This window comes from Archocentrus centrarchus, chromosome 4 (assembly GCF_007364275.1).
Source record: "Archocentrus centrarchus isolate MPI-CPG fArcCen1 chromosome 4, fArcCen1, whole genome shotgun sequence".
Classification (NCBI taxonomy): Eukaryota; Metazoa; Chordata; class Actinopteri; order Cichliformes; family Cichlidae; genus Archocentrus; species Archocentrus centrarchus.
In genome coordinates, this window is record NC_044349.1 from 15,083,763 (window position 1) to 15,101,259 (window position 17,497).

A 17,497-nucleotide genomic window follows, 5' to 3' on the forward strand; every position below is an offset into this window, starting at 1 on the left:
TTTTTTTCCTCCACCAGTAATTTCTGAAGTCATACTGTATTATGCTCATGTGGAGGGCCATCGCCTCTCAAAATACATTGAATTACCTGGTAACCTTGTTAATATGGCTTTTTGAGTTTTGTGCCTCTCTGGATAATCCATAAAGAAATTCAGTTTGCTGTCTGTTGTCTAATCTCCGTACCATCTGTCTTTATTTGTTTCATGATTTTTCAATTGTCTTTGTTTGTCCTGTTTAACTGAAACAGAGCTGTTTTCTTGTCTCTTTTTTCTTAATGTTTTGTCTATATTTGTGTCTGAAACTCAGATGTGCTTCTGTCCACATCGCAGAGTCTTCAACACATTTCATGTAATTTTGACCTTTAACACAAGCAACCCCACCCCACCCCCGACTAAGAAAACAGGACAATAACCAATAAATACATTTGAAAAATAACATTACATGTGTTATTTTACAACTGATAATAAAATGCATTTTTTTAAATAATAAAATAATAATAATCCAATAAATATATTTATAAATTATAAATAAAATGTTTCGGATTAAATGTAACCAAAAACACTGAGGTGGGACACAACACCAAACAAAACTAAAAAAAAAAAAAAAAAAGGTCACCTTGAACCTCAATCTTAAATAAACTCTGTTTTTTTTTTCTATTTACCTGTTCTTTCTTTACCATTTTCAGAAACCTTTGGTAAGTGCCTCAGCAATCCAGCCCACTGTCCTTGAAGCACATGGCATATTTACACTATTTTCCAGAATGCATGAACTCCCTGCTCTTCTACCACCCTTACCCTCCAATTCCACATCTTCCCTATATTCTGTTTCTGTATATCCTTAATTTTACTTTACCGTACTCCTCCTGGTTTCAACTATATCTTCTTTCACCCCACTACTAGTAGAAAGATAGAGGATTCATTGAGGAAGCATCACGGTCCACCTGTCAGCATATTTTCCTTTATTTGAGGAAGACTCGATGATCAAGTCTTTGGCGGCAACATTGTACTTTATGATAAAGCTAATATGCATATTAGGTCATGTGAACTGTTCAGTTTAGAGTTTTTCCACATTACTTTAGTACATGTATTAGTGGGATTCCAAAGTCACCTTAGAAGTAACCTTATATAAAGTTACCTATATGCTTTTTTCCCCAGTTATTTTACCTGTTCTTTCTTTACAGGAGATCCTACTCTCCTAAAAGTCCCGTCACATCTACTTCTTTTTCCTCTGCTGTATTGCAAGACAAGAGGTTTTAAGTAAATAACTGGACTCATTTGGAATCCAAGACAGTCATTTCTTTGCAGTCAGCCTGCAGCATTTTCGGCTTCATAATGAGATACATAGTAAGCACATTTCCCCAGCAATGCACATCACTTACTGTTCCATTTAACCTGTTTTATTTGAATCTTAGTTTTCACAATTAAACTTTGCTTCAGAAAGACTCCTTAAAGGTGCAGCAAGTACTGTTAGGAGCTTGAATTCTTTTCAGAAGAACATCAGTGTCAGGCTTCTGGAATATGTATTCTACTCCCTAACTCATGCTGCGTCAACCCTCTGGTCTTGGCCAAATATTTTGTCAGAAGAGCTTTTTCTTCTCATGCCAGATTGGCCTTCTGCTTCACTACTTAACAAATGTCTTGCTTAGACTTTTTTGCCCGGCCTAGAAGAGTAAGGGCTCATAACTGGCTTCATAGCTACATGTTGCCACATTTTATGCTCTTCCTGACTTTTTTGAAATACTTGCAAAAAAAAAAAAAAAAAAAATATATATATATATATACCCAGTCACTTTAAGCTGGATGCATTTTACTCAAATTTCAAACTATAGGTGCCCGTAGGAGGGGAGACAAGGAAATTAGTTTCCCTTTTTTTCAGTACCATAGCTCTTATAAGGTTATGTTGGCTTTGGGGGGTTTTATTCTATAGCTCTTTTGCTGGAAAGCTCAGCAGTCAGACAGGATTTATGGTGATTTATGGCTTGAGCCCCCTAGGCCGCCATCTTCTCATCCCTTCAGCACTTCTAGTAGCCATCTTTGGTCCCTAATAACTTTTTCTTTTTTGCATTTAGAAATGCATTTAAGAAATCCCCAAAACAGGAAAAACATGTGACAGCCTCAACCTTTTTTTCAAGTTCTTCTGGTGTGCTGATCACTGTTGACAGTTTCTGGGGCTTCTCTGTTTGCATCAGACACACTCTCAAGCCTCAGGGGGTCACGCCGGTGGGCCCTCTGCCATAAACGGGGGTTAAATAGAAACGGGAGAGAAGCAGGAGAAGGGAGAACATGGAAAGTGAGCTGGGGTCCATCATTTCAAAAACTTTCTCAGCTCCCAGCTTCTGCAAAGATTCTCTGTTCTTTTTTATATGACCTTTATCAATAAATAATGAAATGTGAATGCTGATCTAAATTACTCCCACTCCAAGAAAGAAAGAAAGAAACAACATCACAGTTGGAACTTATATATATATTAATATTGTTTGCAAGATAGGTGATTAGCTGGCAGACTGGTTCCCTATGTTTCAGTCCATGCTTTGCTGTCAGAATTGATATTTGCATCAGAGTTTCCAGAGGAGCTCTTCCAGACGTGTGCAGAGAGCCTGACATTTCTGCCTAAGTACCCCTGTCTGCAGACCTCAGGCCCTCCCTAGCCTTGTCAGCTAGAACCGATTAACTGCAGGCCACAATGACAGTAAGAGGATGGGCAAAAGTGTTCTAAAGATTTATGTCCCTTTTATAGTAAAGGCTTAAAATCATGACCGTGACATTAGATGGCACCCTTAAACACATATGTTTGTAAGTCACATTAAGCTCAGTTGAGTGTAATAAGAAAACGCTGAAATCCAGTGTTATCGAAGCTGCTGTGAAGAGAGTCGCTCAGACCTTTTCCCTCAGACCTGCTGTGACACCACCAGGATCCTAGACTAGTGTCAGTGGTGATGAGAAGGTCAGCCAGACACCCTCTTGAGGGTGGCTAGACCCTGACACTCAGCCAATCACGCAACCCTATTTGCCCCACATGCAGATGTTCTGTGGAAAAAAGAATGCCAGATTTGATAATGTGAGGGAGACAGCAGCATGTTGAGATGTATTTAGGTCATTGTCACCCTAATCTGATCAACCCCTGGCTGACCAAAGCTTAGATGGGAAGCTTATGGCCATTAAGTTGCATGCCCGTAATACAGGTGGATTTGCCGTTGTAATTGAATATTGGCTGGCCTCGTGGATCAAGCCTGCCTGGTCTTCCTCAACAAACTTTTATATTACCATTCTCAGGCCTTTTATATTTAAAAATTAGAAATGACAAAGCCAGTTTCTTCTCTCTATCTCGATATTTTTCTCTCTGTGTGTTTGTTTCTCCGTTGTCCCTCATCCTCCTCATTATACTTCTTGTTTTCATTTCTTTCTCACTTTTGTCACCCAGGCTTTTAGAAGATCCATGTGACAGCCCTCCCCCCTTTACAAACCTGCTTTATTAACCTTAACCTTACTCTAACCTTAACCTAACTTTGACCTTAACCTCTAACCTTCAACTAGTAACCTCTTAACTCCCGACTAAAATCCATCTCAGCTAAAGCAAGATAAACCAGCTTCCTGCAGCCTCTAATCAAACTCTAACTTTATAACCTTCCCAGCCCCGTTGTCCTTTGTCTTGTGATCACCTATGATTATGTGGTCTCCAGAGTTATTATAGAAATGATAAAATTGTTGCTTTGATTTTGCCTGGTTTTTCAATGACTCTAAGTGATTACTGTGGCGCTTATAAGCACATTGCACTGTTTGTGGCTACAACATGATAAGATTGTTTTTGTGGGGGTTTACAGACAAGGCAAATCTATAAAGTCAAAACTGCATTTAGATTCTGTGTCTGAAATGATCGACTTTCCACTTCAGCCACAATGTGGACAATTATAGCAAAAAAAAGATCAACACCAGGAATTTTACAGTGCAGTTAATGTCAACAAATGCATACTTTAAAAACATAAATATAGATTTTTTTGACTTAGAAATGTATAACACAACACAAAATGGTCAAAAAGGAAATGAATCCACCTAGGTGCATTGTAAACCAGGCAGAACCTCAGATTCAGTTACTGAATCCTAATTGCTGGTATCACAAAAGATGGCTGTATACACAAAAATGTAATAATCTGACCGGAAGGCACTGAACATTTCAACTCCACAACCAAGCCTCTCACACCCCTTATTGTACTGTAGGAAATGCTGGAAAATGCTGGGTTGAATTCACATTTTTAAAAACCAGGAGCTGAGATGCATACATTTATGTGTGGATTTACATCAAAAACATGTATCATTGTCAGCTTAATAAAGCTATGAATAATGCCTGATTCTGTTTTATATGTCTTAGTGAATGTGCAGCCGCACAGCCAGCCATGAATAAATATAGAAGAGTCCCTAACCATCACTTTGCAGTTAAGCTTGTTCCACCACTCATTACACCTGTCAGTGACAGCGGTGGGGGGAAAAAAGGTGTAGTTAAACAGACTGTCATGAGGTTCTCCAAATGCCGAACAAGTGTCCGTAACACTGCTGAGGGAATAAAATTTCACACTTAGGAAAATAGAATTAAAACTTACTTAAACAGGTTCTCTGTGCATGACTGCATGCCTACACATGGGCCAGACCTCTAATGTTAGGCTCAGTGGATAGTGAGTACCCTTGATCCTTAGCCCTGTGGGTGCAGGCAGTCTATGCCAAGTAGGAATAACCAAGAGCACATTGTTGCCCTCAGTCAGCCTTTGGTTTAAAAATGCACACTAAGAGAGAAGTAATACTATGATACACAAAAAAACACAAAAACAGGGCGAACGAGAGAAAATTAATAGAGGAGCTGCTCGAGCAAGAAGACAAAAAGGAATTATGAAAAACAGTCAAGAGTGGAAGGACAGTTTAATTTGAATTTGAAGGGATTTAAGTTAAGCTGACTCGCCTTCCCACACCCAAAGCTGTGCCTATAGGGGATGCGTTTTACAATGCAGCATTTCAAACCACACTTAAAAAACCCGCCGGCCAGTGACTGGATAAGCTCGATATTTTATTGTCCCTAATGGGACATTTGGCTTGCAGTCAGCCATGTAATACAATACAGCCTCACAATAAACAAAGATAGAGAAACATACAACTCTCAGTGAAATGAAACAACTGGAAAAGCAAGGAGACTGAATGACTGGGGATAAGGGATCAAACTTGAGTCTATCTGTCACAGTTAAACAGGTTTATGACTTGCAGGATAAATACGAACTTCAGTCTGTTTAATTTAACGTGCGGTTGCATGAAGGCGCCGCCTGAATCTCGGTAGAGATTCTGTTCCTCCCTTTGACATGTTAAGGTTCAACACTAATGCGGGTGCCCAGTGCTGAATAGTGGCAGTTTTTACACACACTTTGTTCAAGTAGATTTTGACAGGCGTAACATGTCAACTTAAGAAACCCAACCTCTCATGCTCCCCTCATCACCCTAAGTTACAGGCATGATAAAATGCATGCCGAGACACCGGGCGAAAAAGCTAATTGAGTATGCCAGCTTGATAAAGCTCCCCATTGTTTTGTGATACCGGCACTTAGATGTTTTTTTTTTATTTTTAGCCCCCTTATCTGTACAAGATTACCTGATGGTTTAATAACCAATTTTCAGTGACCCATCTAACCCAAACACCTCCTCTAACTATTACTAATAATTGAACTTAACTGATGTTGTGTCTTCATTTTTGTGTCTCCTCCAGAGGGTACCCCGATTCGAGGTAAGATGTTTAACCATCACGATAAAAAGAGCGAAAAAAAAAAAAGACTTTAACTGACACATAACCAAATATAACCACTTCTAATTTCACCAAAGTGACTAAATATGGCAAATAATCGGGGATTTCGTATTTAAAAAAAATATTTAACCTTTTTCCGCTCCCATTAATACTTCATTTGTGTTTGTGTTCTGTGTGACATTGGTCATGTATGTTTCATATTTCCGTGTTTAATGTCAACACTGACGTGCTGTTCTTCCACCTGTGTGTGTCTGTGTGTTCTGTGTTCGTGTCTTCCTGCTATTTCATCGACATTATCAGAGTCAGGAAACTTGAGATTAAAACAGCAAACAGATGAATGGCGAGGGCTGTTAGCTCTGCTAGGATTTGTGTTTTTTATTTATTTCTTTTCACCTCTGACAGTGACATTTTAGGGCTTCGACAGATTTATGTAGACTGATTATTGCAAACTGTTTAGCAACACCCTTCCTTTTTTCTCCAGCTCTGCTTTGATATCCTCCTCATTGGTGCATAAACCACAAGGACACTAGCCACATCTTATATGTTAGTGCACCTCCCTGAAAAACATAACCATGGCACATCAGGGGGGTGGATAGCCAGCAAAAGATACATTTGCTTTAATTCCCTCATGTTACTCTGCAGGATACAAACCTATAACTGCAAATTTAGGAAGGCTGCCAAGTGCGGTGGATGCCTTTTCAAAAACTGCCAGCATGTGCATCCTTTTACCGTACAAAAGAGCTGCTTTTATAATTTCAGAGGATAAATGGGAGAATGGGAGGATATCAAGGTAAGAATGGAAGGACACAGGTGTAAAGCAGTGTGACTACTGTGAATTACACAAAGGCTTTGTTCAAATAATTCTTCTTCTCCCCTCATTTTTTTCTCCCATTTTCCCTGGACATTTTAAATTTCCCTTGTAATTATCTATCCGACTTTATAGCTGAAACATTCGCTCTCAGTTGAGTCACTGTGATGCAGCGGGGTTGTTTTTAAATGCTTTTGTTCCACAGGCTGAGCAGGTAAGTGAGTATCTCAGTTTCCCGTGGTTGTCCATATAATCAAGGGTATGGATTCATCACTTATCTTTTTTGGTTTCATGACTGCAGGGTGGTATGGCAAAGGAGGTGATTCATTTTGAGACCCCACAGTAGGTCAAAGGTCCTCTGTCCTCAGTCATTTCATACAAGCATTTCATGAAAATATTCTAAATGGTACCATGTTGTCAAACATATTAAAGGACATCACATGACCTCACAGACCAACATAGTCAAAGCCGCCCCTCCCTGCATCTCCTTGGTTAATTAAGAAGGGCTCATAAATCATATTGTGACAAATGTAACTTGTGAACGCAGCATTTGCATAATGACTTAAGCAGCATGAAAAAGATGATTTTTCACCCATTGCCAATACTGACCTGCTGTCAGGAGTGCATGGCACATATGTAATTACAAAACAAATTGTATGAGAGTTGGATGTGAACTGAAATCTTAATGAAACACAAGGGTGTTTGAGAAAGACGTGTTCATAGGTTCATATTTATATTCAAGCCGACTCTCCCAGTACACGTTATTTTCGATCTCTAGGTAAGACATTGTTGTCCCACTGCTGAGTCATTCTATTTCACCTAATAAAAGAGCTGATTCCCAAAATGTACAACTTCAGTGAATTTTAGTTCCATACAAAGCCGTGCAGGTGCTGGCCTTGAGGTAAGCGATATGTATAAAGGTAGCTCGACTCCCTACCTGCTTCATTACTAATTTCATGGGAGCGTTACAAGCCACCAGATGGGCTCTGACAACAATGGCATCACACGTGGAGCCTCATGCTGGTGCGATCACAGTATAATGACCTTGGGGTGGTAGCAGAGCGTTGCGGAGTGACAGCCAGGACACAGACAGAGGGGGGAGAGACAGTGAGAAAATGGCAAGTCCAGACTTGGCTGCCATGTAGCGCTACTGGCTGTCTTCATTTATGCAGTTATTAAAACTGCGGGTACACAGCTGAAGTCTGTAACTTCCAGCATGTTGTCATTTATAGCTGCAAATAGAATTTATGTCCCATAACTCAACAATTCTGTGTTAATTCTGTAGGTCTATTTTCTGAAACAGCTGTTGCAAAACTTGGAAATTAACCAACAGTTTGTGAAAGTGAAAACAAGTTTGTTTTTTTCCTGTCACCTGGGACAGGTGTGGGCTTTCTCAGCTGTAGAATGTATCTATAAAAATGTGTCTTTATGTGTATGCAGTTTTATAATGGTGAGTATGCAAAATTTGAAACAGCTATCAGCAGAAACTGAGACGTTAAAGTTTGATTCGGATTGCAGTCTGCACTCTTCTGTGCGTCCAAATGAGTTTAATGCACGTACTAGAAGGCTGTTGTTTTTGTGTGTCTATTTGTAAAGCAAGGTGCTAATTTGGGGTTTTAGTAAGAGTTGCCCAGCAGTTTTGTTCACCGCCTAAACAAATCTATCAAATCCTGCTAGAGCACACTAATTGAATTACACAAATGGGACGTGGGGGGGGGGGCAAAGCTGCAAGCAGCGACTGGGGTGGGCAGACCACAGCTTTAGGCACTTTCTGAAATTAATCAACCATGCTGGCCCCTCCTCGCCCTCCTTTTATCCCCTCATCTGTCTTTCTGTTTTTCTATGCTTGTCTATCTTTTTAACTCTTCCTCCCACCCTTCTCTTATTGTTTTTTTTAGGTTTTTTTAACTGTGTTTCTTTTTTTTTTTTTACTTCTCCTCTCATAAGAAAATTTTTGTTCCACCTTTTTTCCTCTTCTTTTCCACACTTCAGTTTGTGATAGTTTTTCCTCACTCTTTATATTCTTTGCCATCAGTCCGTGTCATTCCCATGTTGTTAGCTTGTAAGCAGCTACAAAGAAGGACAGTGAAGTCTGTGAAACATCTGAATGGTCCCTGTCTGTGATAGCTCTCCGGCCTAGACCTCTAGACAAATCTAGTCTAGTTGTAAGTGTTGGTTATATAATATAGATCATCATTGTAATATACTGAATAGGACAGCAAAACATATCTGCTTTTAACAGTTTCTCTGCAAGAATGTTTGTCCCTGAATCAAAAACATGTATTTGTTGAACTCTGTCTAGGCAGTCTTCTTTGTTATCACACCTTGGCACCTCAGTGCTCCTCTTTAGGTCAGCCTGCAGCATGCAGCACTTTTAACCAGGGCAGCTGTCACAACTGGGACAAATGTTCCATTACAGCCTTCTTTATCAAATGAATGAAGGCAGTAAACTTGCTGCAAGACAGCCAGAGTGGGCAGCAGGGGAGGTTGGAGGTTGTGAGTCTTTGTGTTCACTCAGACTTAGAAGATCGATCAACATGGATAACTGATGTCATTATTATAAGAGACTTAGCCACTCCTTTTTTTTTCCTTCATACTGACCTTAATATTGTGCTATGTATACATCACTGAGTAACGGAGAAAGAAGGCTATCTTTTACTCCTCTGACCTAGTAAAACATGAGTTATAACTCAGTGGGGGCAGTTTACTAATGGTCATTGTGACTGGTGAGTGGACAGTCGGGCCTGTTCCAGGATATTCTCAGATCCATTCCCAGTACACCTCACATAGTGTCCTTGATGTGTCCTTTTTAAATGTCACAATAATTCTCAGTTACACTGAGCTGGAGTTGAAGTGATATGCTATCTATTTATTTATTGGTATGAAAAGTGGCTTCATTCAAATGAATAATTAGTGTTCATACGATCAAGCACAACATGCAGGACAAAACATTAAAAACAGCGATTTGTTCTGCAGTTGTAGTGCTGTAGCACTGATGCACCTGCAAAAAAGTGCAGGTAAAGTGCTGGTTTTGTTTGCACATAGTCAAACTGTGCTGATACAATATAAAGTAAAGCTAGCCAGGGTTATTGTTCATTCAGGCATAATTGCCAGCAGATTAGTACTGACATGAGTATTTTTTTTCCTCAAAAAAAAACTGTGATCTGTGGTAGTTTTTGCAGTTGTTGTTTGTGATAAGAATTAATAGCTAGAGACAAGGAAGACACGGCAATAGGACCCCATATAGGATTCATTTAATAAGCGTGTTTCAACCATTTTTTTTGAGCAACGCTATAAATTGCTGTCTTTATCAGTAAACACCAAGTGTTTGAACAGACAGGGTGCATGTGTTTTATTATGTTTGTGAAAGATAATTTTCAGCATTTATTTCATTTCTTGCGCCGCTGGCCGCTCGCACCACAGGCTGACAGAGCAGACAGAGCACATTATGCAAAACACAGAGTGGAGTCATTTAAAATAAATAAACAAAAAAAAAAAAAATAAGAAGTGATAGGAAAAAGGATGCATGGGTCTTGGTTGTTTTGTGTGCGTGCTTGCTGCAGCTCCAGATAGGCCATCAAAGAGATTTGGTGTCATTAAATGCTAATATTATGAGGCTTTAGACCACCTGTCTGGTCACCGGTCGTTGCAGAGGAATTTTTTGTTGTAATGAACTACATCATTTACAAAACAAGTAAGCCAGAGCTAGAGGAAAATATGTGGGAAAGAGGACAGAAAAACTGTAAGTTTGCCCATATTTTCACAAGGCTAAGTTACAGAGTCAAACAGGGTTTTAGTATTTTCCTTCCTAGAGTTTTTTTTTTTTTTTTTTTTTACACAAGTTTAAGAAATTCATTTTCTCAACCACCTATCCTGCTCAGGGTCATGAGGCACCTGAAGGCTATCCCAGTTGTCACTGGGCAAGTTATGACAAGTTTAAGACAGAAAATAATAAATAGTGTATATTCCTCCTCCTCTCTTGTTGTCCCTGTATATTTGTTTTCTCTCGCTTCCTTTGCTTCATTTGCTTCTCCTTCTTTTCTGCTTTTAAGCTTCTTGTACTTGCCTTTCTTGCTTCGCTAACTTTTCCCCCCCTTCCCCCATGATCTGCAACTAGAAGGACTTTTGTGTGTGTGTTTCAGCGCCCCACATTGAAATAATAGCTAGAATACATAATGAAGCCAGTAGGGGCTTGGAAACAATAGATAATCCCACCTAGCATGGTGTCTTGGAGCAGATGAAACTCTGCGTCTCCTCTCAAAGCATATTTTTCTCTCTTTCTTTTGTTCCTGTTCACCAGTAATTCACAGCACCAAATATTGGTTAATTTTCTTTGATTCTTTATGCATCGCCCATCAACATGTTGGCAGTTGTGTTTTGTTTACTGTTAAATTGCACTTGATTTGATTGACATTTATATTTGCTAGAGGCAAATAGACCCGCAGATCGTCAGCAGCTGGCAGGCATGAATTGAAGACCTACAGCATATTATATAGAGCATCACTTGTTATTCAACGGTGTAGTAGCGGTTAACAACAAGGGGTTTCCAACGATTTTATAATTCAGCACAGTGAGTGAGGGTGACAAGCCGCTGGCAGAGCTTTCTGGAACCGTCCACCTGGAGTTGAACTTCACACAGTCCTTACTTTGTGGTCTCCCTTGTGTTGAGGCACTCAGCTTCTGAGCACATTCCAACCCACCTGCCACCGCACTGGCATTTGCTGTTCCAAGTGCACATCAAACAAATCCAAATCAGATGCTTGCATAAACCCACGGCGAAGACTGTGCCACCTGCACTCTGCAGGTAGATTTTTTTCATTTGGTTCACGAGCTGTGTGCCAGGAACAGTTCCCTCTCAGGGATGAGGATGATCTGAGTTGTAGATTGAAATGAAGAGACAGTAAAAAAAGATAAATAAATAAAATAGAGCGCCATAGATTGTTGCAGCTTCATAGCTTTATTGTTGTCTTGAAAAGCAAATATATTTGTACTGACCCAAAGGTATAAAATAGTCAACAGGGGGAACTGAGTTATCTTTATAATTAAGCAGGATCAATGATCTCATTTGCAGCACAGCTGAAACAGCTTATTAGGCCAATGTTCCAAAATAGTAGCCTTGTTCAACATTGTGTTCAATCTACTTTGCTGATGTGATGGAGTAGGCTATGGTATATTACAAAGCATCCAGGGCAGCTCCTGGCATATTGATGTTTCCTGGCTAAACGTTAACGAGCAATGGTGCTGTGTTTGTCAGAGAGGCCTAGGCTGCAATCTGTCTGCTGAGCCAGCCAGAAGCCCTAATGATATCATCAGGAAGTGCCGTCAACAGCGCTCTAATGAGGAATGATCTGACGCCTGTTGTTTCACCTCCCTCCTTTGTCCCTTGCACCTTTTTCTTCAATGTTGGCTGCCAGGCATTTTAGGTTTAGTTTATTTGCACATACTGTATAAGAAGAGATAAAGTCTAGATAAAGAGGTAATGTCTGAAACGAGCTCTAAGGCGTTCATTTAAAATATGATAATGACAATAAGTGAGAAGAGAATGGAGGTCAATGAGAGTGGTGCACAAAATGGAGCAATTCTTATATTAATACTCTGGTGAAGTAACTAAAACACAAGAATGCAGCAAAGAAAATAGCTAGCTCTGCGACAGAGTGGTACCCCACCTCTCATTCTATGACAGCTGGGATAAAACTTTAATATTAATAATAATAATTATCGGATGCATTTGTTTACAAGATTATTTGAGTATTATTTTGTCACAATTTGGGTGAGCAGTCATCACATAATAGCAGAAGGGCTGGAACGCTACATTATGTAGTCAGTGTTTACATGGATGTGTGGATATTTTCTCTTAACCTTTCCCCCCCGCCACAGCACACACACACACACACTCTCTCTCTCTCTTTCTCTCTCTCTCTGAGTTTTATGCAAAGGATGATCTGCTAATCTCATGGGGTTTAGAAGACCAACTCAACACCCCTTCTCTATTACCTTTCATCACCCTTACATCATTACTTTGTTGTACTTTCTTTGTAAGAGATCTCACATCTTACACGAGTTGCATAAACCAAGCATACTGTAGCTACAAATCTAGTGTGACTGATTCAGTCCACATTTTTATTCATTTATTTCCCCCCCTCTTTTTAATCTGTGGATGGCTGAGGCTGGAGTGGGAGCCAGTTTGTCATGCCAATCTGCATAAGCATTGCAGAGAGAAGCAGATCTTGACAAAGTGGTCCTGAGAAATTCAAGATACCCACCATTAAGGAGATTGTCTGACTTCTTCATGCACTGTCACAGACAGATTGACTAATCATTTTCTCCCTGCTTCCTTTCTCTCTTTCTCTCTCTTTTTTTTTCTGTCTCTTTCCCTCCCCTTCTTGTCTTTGCTTCGTCATTTTCCAGGTGCCTTGCAGATTGAGAACAGCGAGGAGACGGACCAGGGGAAGTACGAGTGTGTGGCGTCTAATGTGGAAGGCGTGCGCTACTCGTCCCCCGCTAACCTTTATGTGCGAGGTAGGGAGCAACCCGGTCAAAGAATCAGGCCAAGAAAACAAAACAAAACAATAAATAAATAAATAAAACATCTACCCATTCTAACTAAAATAACTTCACAGTGCAGCTCAGCTTTAAATGGCATTACTGTTGAGCTTAACAAATGATAATTGCTTCCATTCTAGTCTAGTTGTGTTTGCACAAAATGTATTTTGCAAAATAGTATTACCCGAGTAATATCAATCTTTTAGCACTGATAGTATTGCCTGCCCATAAATGTAATTTCATATGCACTGAAACTTCCAAATGTAAAACTATAATTGACCAACTAATGTTCTTCTCTGTTATGATGTTATGCTCCATTTTTTCTTTTAATGCCCTCCCCTACTCACTCGGAAGGAAATGTGTAGCACAACAAGCCGTATGTCTTTACTTTATCGGTTGTAAGACACCTTTTACCTGTAATTGTGTGCCCAATCAAATGTTTCCCGCGCTGTCAGAGTTGGAACCCAAAAAGAGTCTGGAAGGACTTCTTTTTGATTAGCTCTTTTTTTACAGGTAAAGGAGCACAACGGTAAGTCTCGATTTTGATTGAGTGGCGAGGTGTTATCGCCCACCAATCAAAATCTCAACCCCTCAGCCTTCTCCAGATTTGGAGGAGGAGAACTGATACAGTAGGAAAGGACTGTTAGCACAATAGGATGCTCTGTTTAAAAAAGAAAAAAAAAACCTGCTCTGTCACATAGATTATAAATAGTACACTTCCTCTATTTCTTTGTCATGCTGTTCTGGAGCATAAATCCATAGTATTCCCATGTTTCTGCTTTGGTGTATTATCTATAAAGGCTTTTACAGTCAGTAGTAATTTTGGCTGGCATGTTCCAGCAAAGTGAAGATATAAAAAACAATCAGTCACAGGGAACACAGAGTTTCATAGGAAACAGGCAATGAAGACAAAAGCATACTCTCCACCACTAATGCTAAATGACAATGAATCCCAGTTGAGGGAGCCTTAATAAATTGAAGCAGATGCATTTTCGACATGTATTATTTATACTGTGCATATTAAATAAAGATGCCTCCGTATCTACTCAGTTTGTTCCCTCTGCTGTGTACCAAATAACTTTGTTCCCAATAAATAATTCACTACTCTGACATTATAAAATGGGTCAGGGAGCTGCTTTTTCATTATTATTGCTATTATCATACCATGTGAAGTGGCAGCATAGGGAAGAAAAATTCAACCGTGAAGAGCTGAAGGTATTAAAAAAAAAAAAAAAAAAAGGTTCATCAAGATTAGTTTCTGTTTTTGTCAGCATTCATCCTGAAGGCCCATGCTGTCTCTTCTATGATGCAGGTGATGTCAAGTAGCTATCCACCTTGCTAATATATAGCATAGTAGGTGTTAAAAGGGTCATTGAAAATTCTAGTCAAGTGCTCTACAGGCATCATTAAATACAGATGAATAATTATGGGAACACTTTGTTGACACAGCACTGGGATATTCAGTAGCTCCTTTGGTCAAAATATATATACCCTGATATCATTTCCAACAATTCATGCAGTCTCCATGAACACTGGCTCCATCAGCATGCCTTTAAAAGAGTACACAAGGGTCATAAATACTTAAGTACTTTCACGCTATGTAACACACTTGTTATGCTTTGATGGTGTCAACCTTTGTCTGTTTTCAGTTAACTTTTGTCAATCAATTCTGATACTTGATGTTGACTATGTTTTGTTCACAAAGCAAAATGCACTCGAGATTAGCAGCTGTGGTAGGGATAAATTTCAGGCGAAAACAAAACAAAGAAAAACCATATACAAATCTTTAATTGTACGTGAGGCACAATTGGGACTACAACCCAGCCGAAAGCCTAACGACGGTGCTTCTGATTGGCTTCGAATAGCATTTACTGTGACTACCTTGAACTGCAGCTTCTAATTTCATCCCAAACTGTGTCTTTTTTTCTTTTCAATCTCTCATTAGTTTTTGTTTTCTTTTTGTTTTCTCTTTATTTTGTTTCTTTCTCTAATAAAAGCAAATACGGCCACCACAGGAGCTTCTCCTTGTGGCTATAAGAAGCTTATGAAATTCTGAATTATGAGAATGGAACGCTTGATGTGACTCCAGTGGCGCCTCACTTCTTTTTTCTTACCAGGCGACAGTGCAGCCACTGGGGTGAATCTGATTGTTTTGGTTCAAGTTTATTTGCGGGGTGGGGCAGGCAAGTGTACTTTCAAGACGGGTTTCACTGATAGCAGGGAAAAGGGGGAAAGGAGGAAAAAAAAAGATGAAAGAAAAGGGAAATGTAGCTGCAGCTAAACACCTTGAGGTGGCTTTTTTTACTCTCTCTGTGTTTCCCCTATTTTTCTCTTCTCCTCATGTCATTGTGTTCTGCATCAACCCCTTTACATCCCTCAGAGCTTCGAGAAGGTTGGTGTGTTTTTTCTTTTTTACTTTTTTTAACCCACGTTTGAAAAAAAAAAATAATAAAATTCAACATGTTGAAAAAATTTTAGCTGTATTTGCCTATTACAAAGCTCAATTAATTACTAATTTGAAGAAATACTAATCAGTTGATCCAAACTGCTAAATGATTATGAAAGAAATTTTTATTTATTTTCAAAGGAAGAAATGATGAAAGCAAACCTGATTAGCTCGGGTCTTGTTAATTTACTTTTATGTTTGCATTGTGGGGCCTTTTCTCGTTTTGCATCCTTTGGTATTGCTTCTGCACCTAAAGGCTTTCTTGCATGTGCTGAATGGAAACCCAGCGTGTGGAAATAACAGGACCTGTTGCATGATGGTAGAATGTAACTGCGCTTGCATGCCTCTACAAAATCCCTTTGGCCGCAATGGTCTTTTTTGTTTCTGCATTCCCTTTGTTTTCTTCAGTTGTTCCTTTCTCTTTCTTTGGTTTACTACAAGTATTTTCCCTGATACACACCCCCTTTTTTTTTGGCTTACCTTTTCTTTTACTTTTTCTTATTTCTTTTATTTTTTGTGTTGTGATTATAGTGTTGTGTTGTACATTTTCCTTTAGTTTCTGTTCTGTTGGTGACCCTTTTTTCTGTTTAAAAATGTTTGTCTTTTCGTGGTTTATTTGTTGGTGAGATTTGTGTTTCTTTTTTCCAAAATGACGCTGCTCTGCTTCTTGGGTCTCGGAGTGCAAATGCAAATGTCGAATGAAATAATAAGTGTGTATACAGCCAGTGTTCCTGTCATCTTGTTTATAGCGATCCATTACTGAAAAAATTAGACCTGATTGGGCCTGATTGGGTTCCGTGGTGATTTAGGCAGCCATTAAGGGATGCCATTTACAGTGTCGTGTGGATCAATAACAATATAATGAGTTCGACATCAAATTTGCTGTTGCTTAGCGGGTGCTCAGAGATACTTTTATTTTCAAATGGCGGCAGCGAGATGTGATTGGTTTTGTTGAATGACTGCTGTTTGTGTTCCCTTGCAGTCATGACACTCCATCAAATTATAATCTATTATTCAAAAGCCCTCCTTTCCTTGTACACGTGCACACACACACACACACACACACACACACACACACACACACACACACACACACACACACACACGCATACTCTCCCTCTCTTTTCCTAAACTAAAGCAGTGAAAATTCTAAAAAACACAAGAAAACATGCAGTATTTTCTCTTTTTACTTCATGTTATTGTCCTGGCACAGTAAGAAGAAAGTGCTAAATGAATTGGAGCTCAATGCAAACATTGCTTACTGCTTAACTGTAGCGTCAGTGGGCTTTGTACAATAATCAGATTAAAAACAAGGAACTATGGCTTTATGTTAGGGGTGTTGCATGTAGCTCAGAGAGTCTCAGTAGATCAGGTAGAAGAGATAATGCACATTCTTACTATCAGTCTCCTTTTGGAGTGGCGGTATTTGTATGTGTGGCTGTCAGAGTGTATCAGTCACCAGGGATTAAATGAATATATCTGAAAATCATAAAAAAAATGTAAAAAAAGGACTGCTACTGCAGCAGCAAACTAATGAGCAGCTTACATGCTTTGGTAATGCTGAGGCAGGCACAGGTGTGTATATGGTTTTCTCAGTGAGATCAGGTATAAAATTTACGTCTGGAAAAACTAGCTAGTTAAGCCACATTTGCATATTATCTATCTGTTTACATACCAAGTAGCCACAAGCCAACAAGTGCATTTTATCTTGCCCTTTTGTTTGCCAAGACTTTATGGACTTACTACACTAAGCCCAAAAGTAAAAATAAACCCTCAATAATTCAAAATGTAGCGCCTGTAGTTTTAGTTGCAAGCTGCCACATCAGTGCCACTTCTTTGTAATGCACAAGGCACACCTTTTATCCCTAGGGAAAGTCACTGGACTAATATCTGTAATTATTTTGTCAGATCAAGCAGTTATTATGGA

General features: G+C 39.4%; 1 protein-coding gene across 1 annotated transcript in view; it reads left to right on the forward strand.

Moving 5' to 3' along the window:
- ptprsa (protein tyrosine phosphatase receptor type Sa) overlaps positions 1-17,497 on the forward strand; it is a 131,566-nt gene that overhangs the window by 40,644 nt on the left and 73,425 nt on the right. Inside the window, exons 5-8 of the mRNA XM_030728129.1 lie at positions 684-692; positions 5,738-5,755; positions 12,990-13,100; positions 15,505-15,516. Coding sequence (XP_030583989.1) covers positions 684-692; positions 5,738-5,755; positions 12,990-13,100; positions 15,505-15,516 — 150 coding nt within the window. The remainder of the gene's footprint in view (positions 1-683; positions 693-5,737; positions 5,756-12,989; positions 13,101-15,504; positions 15,517-17,497) is intronic.